Source organism: Vulpes lagopus, chromosome 1 (genome assembly GCF_018345385.1).
Source record: "Vulpes lagopus strain Blue_001 chromosome 1, ASM1834538v1, whole genome shotgun sequence".
Taxonomy (NCBI): Eukaryota; Metazoa; Chordata; class Mammalia; order Carnivora; family Canidae; genus Vulpes; species Vulpes lagopus.
In genome coordinates, this window is record NC_054824.1 from 5,410,079 (window position 1) to 5,424,262 (window position 14,184).

The 14,184-nt window shown below is 43.3% G+C and overlaps 1 protein-coding gene across 1 annotated transcript; it reads right to left on the reverse strand.

Annotated features, from left to right (window-relative positions):
* Nucleotides 1–494: 494 nt before the first annotated feature.
* Nucleotides 495–13,736, reverse strand: GTF3C6 (general transcription factor IIIC subunit 6). The gene is made up of 6 exons (XM_041766062.1): nt 13,455–13,736; nt 13,099–13,179; nt 10,035–10,098; nt 9,891–9,935; nt 7,713–7,826; nt 495–2,462 (listed from the first exon to the last, which is right to left on the reverse strand). Exons 1-6 carry the CDS (start codon nt 13,509–13,511, stop codon nt 2,158–2,160), a joined length of 666 nt encoding a protein of 221 aa, XP_041621996.1. The 5' UTR covers nt 13,512–13,736; the 3' UTR covers nt 495–2,157.
* Between the last annotated feature and the right edge of the window lie 448 nt (nt 13,737–14,184).

The window sequence follows — 14,184 nt, forward strand, 5'->3', positions numbered from 1 at the left end:
AAAAAAAAAAAAAAAAAAGGTTTTATTTATTTATTCATGAGAGACCAAGAGAGAGGCAGAGGCAGAGACACAGGCAGAGGGAGAAGCAAGCTCCATGCAGGGAGCCTGATGCGGGACTCGATCGCAGGACCCTGGGGTCACACCCTGAGCCGAGGTCAGACGCCCAACCACTGAGCCACCCAGGCGTCCCTAGATCAGTTTCTTTAGCAAGATTACAAATCTCAAGAATCTTCCATTCTACTTCCTTATACTTTTCTCTATTTTTCAAAATGTGTAACGTATTAAATAGGATTAATGACTTACACAGGAGACAAGTTATTTCTCTCACATAAAGGCCAGAGGTAGGTGGTTGCAGTGCCTTCTCTGCCTGAACAGCAGCAGCAGTCACAGGTTTGGAAGGACATTCACACTCACAAGACCCAATTGGCCTAATGGGACTGAATCCAGCACCAGATTAACTTAACTTTATAGGAAACAACACAGCAGCACGAGGCTCGTTTCAACAGGAGGCTTTACTCTGGCACCAAGTGTCAGTGCAGATATAAGGAAAGGAGATCATTAGGGTGGGTGCAGATGCTACGCTGGCTTAGAAACTTCAGGCTTTCCAAGAAGCAACATCTCTTGAAACAGCCGTGAGTGTAGCTTTCAGGAATCTTAGTAATAAGAAACACAATACTTGAGGCGTCTGGCTGGCTCAATCAGTAGAGCATGCAACTCTTGATCTCAGGTTTGTGATTTCAAGCACCATGTTAGGCATGGAGCCTACTTAAAAAAATACAAACAAAATACACAGTGCTTAAGTAGGTCCAAAGTCCATATTTTCCAAAGGGCATTTAGAGCTGCCGTAGTCTTCCTGGTCCATACAGTTTACCAATAAGGGGGTCTTTTTTTTTTTTTTTAAGTAGGCTCCATGCACAGCGTGGAGCCCAACTCAGGGCTTGAACTCACAACCCTGAGATCAATACCTGAGTTGAGATCAAGAATTGGATGCTTAACCAACTAAGCCACCCAGGCACCCCAATAAGGGGTCATTTTTAATCACAATACTGCCTGACATCACAGTTGACATTCTCTTATTATCTTCTCTAGATTTCCAGAGAAACATGGCTAAAAGGTAAACTTGAAGTCCTTTTACAAGGGAGAAAAAGAAAGGGTTTTATTATTAAACTTCTTTATTCTTGGCAGTCCAGGGCAGCATCATATGAGGATCCAATCTTCTATCTTGTTGCTCTGTCACTCATGGCTTCTATTTCCAAGGTTTCTTTACAGTCCAGAAAGCCTGCTGAAACTCTAGCTACCACATCCATGTTCCAGCAGGAAAAAAGAGAAGATGAACTGACTCATCTCCCTTTATGCCTTAAGGTTTAAGGAAGCTTTCTAGAACCATCCACCACTCAACACTTATAATTCCCATGTCACTGGCCAGAACTTAGTCATATGGCCACATATATACATATGTACACATATATGGGCACATTACTAACTTGAATAATCCTGGGATTATTAACAAAACAAAGAAAGAACAAATACTAGGTCAGGTAATGAGCAAGATGGGTCAGAGATACGATAATGGAAGAAGCAAGAGATTTACTGGCTTAGAAAAGGACCATAGACCAAGGAATGTAGGTAGCCTCTAGAAGCTGGAAATGGCCTTCAGATGACAGTAAGAAAATGGGACACTGATCCTTCAATGGCAAAGAATTAAAATCTGCCAACAACTAAATAAACAGGGAAACAGAGTCTCCCCACCCCTAACCTCCAGAAAAGAATGAAGTCCTGCCAATACCTTGATTTTAGCCCAGGCCATGTGAGACAGCTGACTTACAAAACTGTAAGATAATATACTTGTGTCATTTTAAACTGCTAAGTTTGTAGTAATTTGTGACGGCTGCAATAAAAAAACTTATATACTTACCTTAATAAAACTTTCAATTTAAAGGGCTTATCAGAGAAGGGTCCCTATAGTCATTTATAGCAGATTTTTAAAAATTCAATTTGGATCTTGTCCTTAATGACTCTGGTATATTAAACTGTGTTATAATCAGAAATGCACGTATAGCCAATAAAACTAGTAAAATAGTGAACTGAAAGCTACACAATTCTTTTATATCAAAACTCCAAACAAAAAGTTCATGACTAGTTATAATGAGAAACATTTCATCTAGGAGAGATTTCTAAGGTAGTATCTTGAGTTTCCATAAAAACATAACCGTCTGTCTCAGAGGAAGGGATATCATCAAGAAGAGGACCAGAATTGTCTACTTCCAAGTTCAGTGATTTCCCCTGTTCATAACCCAAGCTTGAATTATCTTTCATTTGAATCTCTTCCTCTTCCAACTCCAAAGATTTATCTGAGGCTGGAGCTCCAATATCGTCATCTTCATTTTCATGCAGAAAGCTACATATCATGTTGGGTCTATAGGAGAAATCATTGTCCTTGATTTGCAGCCATTCCACACCACCTAACGAGGGATGGTGAGGGATAGGAGGACAAACCAAGAAAGAAGTATGAAAAAGGAATTTCAGTTACTTTACCTATATTTCCCTTTATTTTAATTTTTTTTTTAAGTAGGGTCCATGCTTAGTGTGGAACCCAATTCAGGGCTTGAACTCACGACATTGAGATCAAGACCTGAGTTGAGATCAAGAGTCAGACACTCCTCAATCAACTGAGCCACTCAGGCACCCCTCTCTTTAATTTAAATTTTCATCCTATGAATACATGTCATAATAAAACCCCAGCATAAACCAATGAACATGGTGCCATAACTACTGAAAAACGATCACATTATTTCCATCTTACATGGAGACCCTGGAATGCCTATACTGTATGCAACATCAAAATTACTGTAAGTGAAAAACAAGAAACAGAGAAACACAAAATCACTATAAGTGAAATCTAGTCAATAATATTGTAGTAACTATGTGGTAACTGATGGTTACCTACACTTATGGTGAGCATTTTGTAATGCATATAATTATTAAATCACTATGTTGTACACCTGAAACTAATATAATACTGTATTATCAATTATACTTCAATTAAATTTAAGATTTTATTTATTCATTAAAGAGAGACAGCAAGCACAGGAGTCGGGGAGGGGCTTAGGGAGAGGGAGAAGCAGACTCCCTGCTGAACAGGGAGCCCGACTCGGCTCAATTCCAGGACCCCAGGGATCATGAACTGAGCTAAAGGCAGATGCCTGGGACGCCTGGGTGGCTCAGCGGTTGAGCATCTGCCTTTGGCTCAGGTTGTGATCCCACTGTCCCAGGATCGAGTCCTGCATTGGGCTCCCTGCATGGAGGCTGCTTCTCGCTCTGCCTGTGTTTCTGCCTCTCTCTCTCTGTGTCTCTCATGAATAAATATCTTGAAAAAAAATAAAGGCAGATGCTTAACTGACTGAACCACCCAGGTTCCCCTCCAAAGAATTCAGACCATAAAAAAAAAAAAAAAAAAAATCACTAAAAGTAATCAACTTCAATTACTATTCCAAATTCCTTTTCCAGAGTCCAGTTCCCAACTCAGAGATAATCTGAGCTCTTACTGCACCTTATGCCTTATAGAAAAGTCTGTCACTTCCCTATAATTTTCTCCTCAGTTTGCATAATAGATACTACCCTATCATCTTTCTTTTTCCCCCATCACCTTTCAACTCAATACCCACATGTCATTTTAAGTTAGAACATCCAACTATGAAATAAAACACCTCTCAACAAAAAGAAAGAAACTTGAAAAACATTGTTATCCTTTTCATACTTACAGCCCTAGTCTAACAAAGAACTTTCACAAACAAGAATGGCACTCAGTGGGCAGTCTGCTTCCCGACACTCTCCCTCCCTCCAACTTTTGGTTTCAGCTCAGGCCATGACCTCAGGGTTGTAGGATTGAGCCCTGTATTCAGGCTCTGCACTCAGTGTGAAGTCTGTTTGAGATTCTCTCCCTCGGGGCACCTGGGTGGCTCAGTTGGTTAAGCATGTGCCTTCAGCTCAGGTCATGATCCCAGGGTCCTGGGATCGAGCTCCATGTCAGGCTGTCTGCTCAGCAGGGAGCCTGCTTCTCCTTCTCCCTGCCACTCGCCCTGCTTGTGCTCTCTCTGTATCAAATAAACAACTAAAATCTTTAAAAAAAAAAAAAAAAAAAAGATTCTCTCCCTCTCCTTATCCTTCCCCTTCTATCCGTGAGCACAGTAAAATAAGTAAATAAAATCTTAAAAATAATAATGCTAGTCATTTCTTCTTTCATCCATATGAACCTTTCAGTCAAATATTTTCAATGGATCCTCATTAATTTGTATAGTAAGCCTGAACTATTTATTGTCATGTTCAAAATTCCACTAGATAGGGGATCCCTGGGTGGCCTGGTGGTTTAGCGCCTGCCTTGGGCTCAGGGTGTGATCCTGGAGTCCTGGATGGAGTCCCACATTAGGCTCCCTGCATGGAGCCTGCTTCTCCCTCTGCCTGGGTCTCTGCCACACCCCCTCTGTCTCTCATGAATGAATTAAAAAAAAAAAAACTTAAAAAGAAAAAATAGAATCTTAAAAGAATTCCATTAGATAGCTCTAATATACAGCAATTTATCTTGCCACCCTGTTCCCCACCGTAAACTCTTCTGTGACTGCTGAAACCTCCTTATAGCTCCCCACCGTAAACTCTTCTGTGACTGCTGAAACCTCCTTATAGCTGATGCCATGTCTTCTCATATATTATTACCATAAAATCTCCTTCTATCAAAAGTTGACTGGTCCTTTTCTCTCCAGTGGCCATCAACTATTTTTTCATTTTCCCCCCTGCAACAGCATCATTTACCTAGTCGCCGGATTCAAAACCTTGAAGCCATCCTGCAGCTTATTTTGCTATTTAGCATAATATGTGTCACATACCAGATACTTAAAATAAATGGAATGAAATGGGTGTTGAGTCCCATTCATACATGTGTTTCAATGTGATTTACTTTAGAGTGCAAATTCCCAGAAGGTGAGGACCACATCTCTTGCTAGTTTGTTCTGCCGGCAGCATACTGCCATGTTCCGTTAACAACCGCCAACACGGCCCCCACAGAACTTCACTTTCCTGGTATTCGTGCCCTGTGTCATCTCCTCCCACAAAGAACAGCACATGGCAGAAATGCCAGACTGTGACTTCTAGGCTGGCTCATAAAAGATACCGCGGCTTCTACCTTGTCCCAATCACTTGACCTGGGAGAAGCTGGCTGCCACGTCTGGAGGGCGCTCGCACAGTACTGTGGGGATGCAATGAACGGAGGCCTCCTGCTGAAAGCTGATATAGCCTACAAAGCATGTGAGGGAGCCGTCCTCTGTATTTCCAGATCACCGCAGCCCAGCCAACGTATTGACTGCAACCTTAAGACAGAAATCGAGCCAGAACTGCCTGGCTAAGCTGATCCCAAATTCCTGAGTCCTGATAAAATATTTTTGTTATTTTTTTAAACCATTTAAATTTAGGGGCACCTGGGAGGCTCAGCAGTTGAGCATCTGCATTCAGCTTAGGGCGTGACCCCAAGGTCCCAGGATCGAGTCCCACATCAGGCTCCCTGCAGGGAGCCTGCCTCTCCCTCTGCCTGTGTCTCTGCCTCTCTGTGTCTCTCATGGAAAAATAAATAAAAACTAATTAATTAATTAAAAAGTTTAGAGGTAATTTTTTATGCAATATATCCTTGAACAGATGGCTAATGAATTTATGTGATTAAACACAATACCCAAATCTTCCCAAAGACCTATTAGATTATTAAAGACTACCGGACAGTAAATTCTACAACTTCCTTCTTCAAAAAAGAATATCTAAATAATAACTAAGCTATCTGATATGTAGCTACCTTTCAAGTTCATTCTAGAACTTCAAGTACCTCTTTTCTCCTGTTATTGCAGAGTGCTAAAAAGGAGATAAGTTTTGGGATATACATGTTAAGAACAGAGATTTTTTTATGCACTTATGTGTAATTGGTATAATTAACTCCTACATGATTAATATACCTTCACATGTTTATTCCTTAAAATACAATAAATCAAACCATAAATATTCATCACTAGAATCAGTCATGTCGACTAGAGTTTGAAATATGTCTTTGAGCAATGAGGGTTTTTTTTTTCAAATTATGTGAATTTTTAAAAATTGAAGTATAGCTGAGGGGCACCTGGGTGGCTCATTCGGTTAGGTGTCTGACTTTGGCTCAGGTCGTGATCTCTGGGTCCTGGGACGGAGCCCCATGTCTGGCTCCCCACTCGTGGGGACTTTGCTTCCTCTCTCCCCATCTCTTTGCCCCTCCCCTGCTTATCCTCTGTCTCTCTTTCTCGAATAAATAAAATCTTAAAAAAAAAAATTGAAGTATAGTTGATACACAATGTGACATTAGTTTCAGGTGTACAAAGAAGTGATTTGAAAAGTCTATACATTATGCTATGCTTATCACAACTTAACTACCATCTGTCACTACACAACACTATTACAATACCATGGACTGTACTTCCTAAGCTGTACAATTCCCATAACTTACTCATGCATAACTGGAAGCCAGTTATCTCCCACTTTCCTTCAACCATTTTGCCCATCTCACCACTCCCTCCTCTCTGGCAACCATCAGTTTGCTGTCTGTATTTATAGGTCTGTTTCTGCTTTTTGTTTATTTGTTTTGTTTTGTATATTCCACATAAAAGTGAAATCATACATTTGTCTTTCTCTTATTTCACTATAAGCAATGAGCTTTTTAAACTAGCAAGTGATTATTTATCTCCACAAAAATGTGCCTGCTATGGGTGCAAGAAGCATAGTCTAAAGACTCTGCTTTGGGATAACCAGCAACTGGAGAGGGCTCAGTGGATGCAAATTAAGAGTGGAACTCATCAGGTCCAACAACTGTGGTCCTAAAGTCCCACCCTCACATATGAAGCCAGCTTCTTCTAGTCTTCCCCAAGACTTCCCCAAGAAGAAGACTTCTTCCTCAGGAAGATTGCCACTACTGCCACAAATTTTCAGGAGATTCTCTGGGGTTATACTTGAAAATCCAATCCTATCATCTCCACTTACAAAGAAGTTTTAATTGGGACGCCTGGGAGCTCAGTGGTTGAGCATCTGCCTTGGGCTCAAGGCGTCATCCCAAAGTCCCAGGATCAAGTCCCTGCATTGGGCTCCCTGCATGGAGCCTGCTTCTCCCTCTGCCTATGTCTCTGCTTCTCTCTGTGTCTCTCGTGAATAAATAAAATCTTAAAAAAAAAAAAAAAAAAGTTTTAATTAAGGGGGTAAAGGAGTGGTAGCTACTGAATTCTCTAGGGCTTGGAAATCTATCAAGTTTCTTGACAAACTAACAAACATTTCTAATGCAAAGCAAATAAGAGATTTCCTACATGTCTCCAGTGCCTTCTGCTACACTAGAGTTCAAATGACTTTTATCTTTTTTTTTTTTTTTTTTTAAGTAGGCTCCATGCCCAGAGTGGAGCCCTATATAGGGCTTGAACTCACAACCAGGAGATAAAGACCTGAGCTGAGATCAAGAGTCAGGTGCTAATCCAACTGAGCTACCCAGGCACCCCTACAGTTCAAATGAATTTTAAATCTATATCTGGTACTTTTCATGGAGCACTCTCAATTTTCATATTACATAGTTGTCACTACAAAGTACAAAGAATGTCCTGGCAGCAATGTGTCATTGTCAAAGCCAAGAGTAAATCACCTATTTTCAGAGAACTAAGTGAACTAACCTACACTTTCTTCTCCTTCTTTCTTTTCTGTCAGAAGAGTTCTTGTCATGCTGAGCTTCTTCATTGTATGGCATTTATATTTTAGTACCGTTTTACTACTGCCTTCTGCATCACCTAGAATATAAAATGAACGGAATTATTTTACTGTTGATGCCATCAAATCATCATGTTAAGCCTCAATAGTTCCAGTTCATGGAGTTACACTAAATTACTTACTATCAAGATAGTGTAGTAAGTTCAAGATTTAACTCAACCCCCCTGCTCCCAACACAGAGAAATGACAGATAAAATACATAACAACTAGGCAGCCCAAGTGGCTCAGCGGTTTAGCACCGCCTTCAGCCCAGGGCGTGATCCTGGAGACCCGGGATCGAGTCCCACATCGGGCTCCCTGTGTGGAGCCTGCTTCTCCCTCCACCTCTCTCTCTCTCTCTCTCTCTCTCTCTCTGTGTGTGTGTCTCATGAATAAATAAATAAAATCTTTAAAAAAAAAATGCATAACAACTGAATGCACAGCTGGACCCAAAAACAACAAACCTCACCAGAGGACCAAAACACAAAGGTGTGAGTGAAATTAAATCTACCAACCCACTAGGCTCCAGCCTGAAGTAAAGAAGTGGGACCAGGAATTTGGCCTTACAAGGTAATGAGGTCTCAAATTCTACCACTCAAAACGAAGCACCAGAGTCAGACTTACTACCTAAAGCTAGAGACTGGAGTCAGGACATTCTCAATCACAAAAGAAGGTGGAGAAAAAAAACCTGCCAACCCTGCTGCCTGGGGTTACAGCTTTATAGGAAACCATGGGTACAGGCAGGAAATAGGACAAGGCTCTGAGCTACAGGTGTGAAGCACACTGAAAATTCCCACACACTACTTTGTGTCACTGATACGACACTTGAGAAAGGTTCAGTGCACTACCTATTAGTTTGAGCCACATGAACTGGTCATATTCAGTTCAAATCGGTCACTTCATATGGTCAAACCTAATACTCAGTAATCTAGTAATTCCATTTCTAAGTTTATAACTTAGAGACATTTTTGCACACATGCACAAAGAGACACAAAAATACTCATGGCAACATTTTTGCAGTGTATTAATAAGCATAGTCACACACTGAGTGGGGGCACCTGATGGGATGAGCACTGGGTGTTATGCTATATGTTGGCAAATTGAACTCCAATAAAAAAAAATTTAAAAATTAAAAAATAAAAAGCGTAAGCATAGTCACAGGCTCTGGACTAGACTGCCTGGGCTCAAATCCTGACTCTGTCTCTTACTTCATGTATGACCTAGGGAATGTTATTTGCCTCTCTGTGCTTCAGTTTCTTCAAACATAAAATGAAGACAACAATGGTATCTATCCCACAGACTTGTGATGAGGATTAAATGAGATAACACATATAGCATTTGGAACAATGTCTTACATATAGAAGGCATTCAATAAATTTTTGTAGTTATTAATAATTACAGGTAAAAATGAAGCAATCAACATATCAATAACTGGAGATTAAATTTTGTGGTATTGTCACAAAAGAATACTAAGCAACAGGGAAAACAGAATTCTACATACTAACATGCATAAAATCTCAAAATCTATCTCTAACTGAAAAAAAAATACACAATGAGGGCAGCCCTGGTGACGCAGTGGTTTGGCGCCACCTGCAGCCTCGGGTGTGATCATGGAGACCAGCGATCAAGCCCCACGTCGGGCTCCCTGCGTGGAGCCGGCTTCTCCCTCTGTCTGTGTCTCTGCCCTTCTCTGTGTCTATGAATAAATAAAATCTTAAAAAAAAAAAATACACAATGATACATATAATATGCTATAGTTTATATCAACTTTGAAAATATACAAAGAGGTACTGTTCATTGTGGATACATACATGTGTAATACAAAATCAGGTATAGGAAAGAAAAACATCAAATTCAGGGGAGTGATTATCAAGACAGAGAAAGGGAGTATGTTTAAAGGGGGTATACATGAGGCTTCAAATGGATCTGCAATGTTTTTTAACTATTTGGCAAAATGATAGGATTTGATATAGCTAGACAATGGGCACATGAGATGTTTACTTTTAATATTCACTGTACAAAAGTAAGTTTGCAGTATTTCATAGAAAAAAAGATTTGAGGGAAAAAAAAGAAAAAAGATTTGAGTCAGCAGTCTAAGCACTTACCATGTTCAACATTTTCTTCAAATATAACACAGGTCCCAAGAGTGTCTGCAGAGGGTTAAAGGCAACTTGTTGAGAATTACGAGTTAACTTTCTCTGAAAAGCATATTAAAAAAAAGGAGTTTCATCGATCTGACATCGTCCTACCTTCATACTCTCCAGCAAAGACATAGTTGTCCACTTGTAGAATGGGCCTCTCGGTGTCAACTCCCTACAACAGAATACAGGATAATTTAAAAAATCATTAGAGGGATCCCTGGGTGGCGCAGCGGTTTAGCGCCTGCCTTTGGCCCAGAGCGTGATCCTGGAGACCCAGGATCGAATCCCGCATCGGGCTCCCGCATGGAGCCTGCTTCTCCCTCTGCCTGTGTCTCTGCCTCTCTCTCTCTGTGTCTCTCATGAATAAATAAATAAAATCTTTTTAAAAAAAAAATAAATAAATAAAAATAAAAAATCATTAGAGATGCTTAGGTGGCTTAGCAGTTAAGCATGTCTGCCTTCAGGTCAGGGCATGATCCTGGGGTCCCGGGATGGAGTCCCGTATCGGGCTCCCTGCATGGAGCCTGCTTCTCCTTCTGCCTGTGTCTCTGCCTCTCTCTCTCTCTCTCATGAATAAATAAATAAAATCTTAAAAAAATAATACTAATCATTACAAAAAGCCTTGCAGGGGCACCTCAGTGGCTCAGTCGGCTAAACGATCTCAGGGTCGTGAAATCCAGCCCCACGTTGGGCTCTGTGCCGGCATGGAGCCTGCTTAGGATATTTCCTCTCTCCCTGCCTTTGCCCCTCTCCCTCTTTCCGTCTCTAAAAAAACAAAAAACCTTAGAGGGGGGATCCCTGGGTGGCGCAGCGGTTTGGCGCCTGCCTTTGGCCCAGGGCGCGATCCTGGAGACCCGGGATCGAATCCCACGTCGGGCTCCCGGTGCATGGAGCCTGCTTCTCCCTCTGCCTGTGTCTCTGCCTCTCTCTCTCTCTCTCTCTCTGTATGACTATCAAAAATAAATAATTAAAAAAAAAAAAAAAAAAAAAAAAAAACCTTAGAGGGTTGAGTGAAATGGGTGAAGGTACTTATTTTATAACTGAAAGTTTGTATCTTTTGACTAAGTCCTGGGTATGTGGCGTACCTCAACACTTAATACCACAGAGTACATTTAAAAGTTGCTAAGAGGGATCCCTGGGTGGCGCAGCGGTTTAGCGCCTGCCTTTGGCCCAGGGCGCGATCCTGGAGACCCGGGATCGAATCCCACGTTGGGCTCCCGGTGCATGGAGCCTGCTTCTCCCTCTGCCTATGTCTCTGCCTCTCTCTCTCACTGTGTGCCTATCATAAATAAATAAAAATTAAAAAAATAAAAAATAAAAAATAAAAGTTGCTAAGAGAGGGATGTGTGGGTGGCTCAGCAGTTGAGCCTCCTCTCAGGGCCGGAGTTCCAGGAGTTCCAGGATCGAGTCCCTAGTCCCACATCTGGCTCCCTGCAGGGAGCCTGCTTCTCCCTCTGCCTGTAACTCTACCTCTCTTTTCTCACAAATAAACAAAATCTTATGGGGGGGGGGGTATTATCTGTGCAAAAAAAAAAGTCGCTAAGGATAAATCTTAAAAGTTATTACAACAGAGGGCCCGGCTAGCTGTTTGTAGAGCATGCGACTCTTGATCTTAGAGTTGTGAGTTCAGCCCCACGTTGGGCACAGACCTTACTTAAAATAAAAAAACAACCATTACAAGAAGAAACTTTCAATTTTTTTCTTAAGATTTTATTTATTTATTCAGGAAAGACACACAGAGAGGTAGAGACACAGGCAGAGGGAGAAGCAGGCTGCACACAGGGAGCCCGATGTGGGACTCGATCCCAGGTCTCCAGGATCACACCCTGGGCTGCAGGCGGCACCAAACCGCTGCGCCACCCAGGCTGCCTGAAAAAAAAATTTTAACCTGTAGTGATGGATGTTTAACTAGACTTAATGCAATGACTGTTCCCTCAGTACATACAAGTATTAAATCCTGATGTTTTACACTTGAAACAATGTTTTTGTTTTGTTTTGTTTTTTTATTCATGAGAGACACAGAAAGAGAGAGTCACAGACATACAAAGAGAGAAGCAGGCTCCTTGCAGGGAGCCGGATGTGGGACTCCATCCTGGGACTCCAGGATCACGCCCTGAGCCAAAGGCAGGTGCTCAACCACTGAGACACCCAGGCGTCCCAAAACAATGTTATATGTCAATTACATCTAAATTAAAACAAAATTGAGTCCTCAATATGTAACCTTGCTTCCAAGGAGAGGGATCTCCAAAACTGGGAAACCTCTAGAGCTTGTCCTTGCAAGGGCGACAGAAGCTAAAAATGCTCTGATCACAGCAGCTACAACCTGAAGGATACTTAATTCATATCCAAGTAGCCAGCTGTATTTCCATCAACATTCCCTTCAAGTGGGACCCCCGGGGTTCCTCAGCGGTTGAGCATCTGCCTTTGGCTCAGGGCGTAACCCCGGGGTCCCAGGATAGAGTCCCACGTCCGGCTCCCTGCATGGAGCCCGCTTCTCCCTCTGCCTGTGTCTCTGCCTCTCTCTCTCTCTGTCTCTCATGAATAAATAAATAAAATCTAAAAAAAAAAAAAAAAAGCTAATTTTCAAAGGGCATAAGCTCTAAGCCATGAAGCCAATATTATGTCTCCTTTCCTCCTAAGGGAATGGTTTTCTAGTTTGTATGCTATGTTTTAATATTAAAATTACTTTGCAGATTGTGTATACACATTTTTGTAAATACATGGAGTATCTCTGAAAGGATCTGTAAGAAACTGGTAAAGTTCGTTGTCTATAGGAAGGGGATAAAGGGGAACAGGGATGGAAACTTACTTCTTACTCTATATCCTTTTTTACTCTACATCCTTTTGTAAAATTGTTCAAAATAAAAAAAATTATGTCATAAATAGTACGATAATAACCTTGACTAGAAGTATGAGGTTTATTTGAAGAGGACTTCTTGGATTATTACATTGACCATAAAACACACATATTCTTGGGGCACCTGTGTGGCTTAGTAGGTTAAGTGTCTGCCTTTGTTTGGGTCATGACCCTGGGGTCCCGCGTCGGGCTCTCCGCACGGAGCCTCTCTCTCTCTGTGTCTCTCATAAATAAAATCTTTAAAAAAAAAAAAAAAAGAAAGAAAGAAAATGTGCAGAAAGCCACCCCCCCCCCCCGCAATTCTAGAAGACTCACCAAAATCTTGCATTTATTTTCACATTTTGATAGAAAGTCTGAGTCAATAATTCCGGACAGCTCCACCAGAACCAACTGCTCCTGGGGGGACAAAGCGGGGTCACCGCGCCGCCCGGGGGCGCGCACGCGCAGTCGGCGGCGACCCCGACTCGGGAGCCCCGGGCCGCGCTCGCACCGACAGGCGGCCGGCGACCTTTCTCACCTGAGGTAACTGCCTCTCCTTCCCCCATCGCAGCACCGCGGGCAGCCAGGGCCGAGGCCGGCGGCGGTCCGGGGCCCCCCGTCCCGCCAGCCGCACCCCGACTCCCTGCCCCACACGCCGCCCCCGCCGCGCGGGCCGTCGCCGCGCCACTCACGGCTTCCTCCTCGTCCTCGTCCGCGTCCTCCGGGATCCGCTCCTCGGCCGCCGCCATTGTCCCGCGCCTTCCCGGAACCTCCGCGGCCCCGGCCACGCCCCTCCGCGGCCGCCATCTTGGGTGCGGGCAGCAGCCGCCCCGGGCCGGCTCCTGCCGCGGCCCCGCGGACGGCCGCTGCCAGGACGCGAGATGGCGGCGCCGGGCCCTCCTCCTCGGCCCTTCCCGGGAGCGGGACGACTGTGGCTGTGGAGGCGGCCGGGTCGGGCAGGCCTGTGCGCGAGGACACCGTCAGGGCCACCGGCCCGGGGTGGGGGAGAGGGCTGTGGAGGGACGGAGGACCAGGAAGGTGCGAGCGGGCGGCCGCAGGGCTCAGCGGCTGAGCGGCGCCTTCGGCCCAGGGCGTGACCCCGGGGTCCCGCGATCGAGTCCCGCGTCGGGCTCCCGAACGGAGCCTCCTCCTCCCTCCGCCTGGGTCTCTGCCTCTCTCTGTGTCTCTCGTGATTAAACAAATAAAATCTTAAAAAAAAAAAAAAAAAAAAGAAGAAGAAGAAGAAGAATTAGAAGAAGGTGCAAGCAAGGAGGCCGCCAGGTGAGAGGAAGGCGAAGAGGCCTTGCCTTGGCCCTGACTCAGCATTGCTGGGGAAGAAAAATATATATTTTTTTTAATTAAAAATTTGCATATATTTACTGACGAGAAAGAAGCAGAGACCCAGGCAGAGGGAGAAGCAGG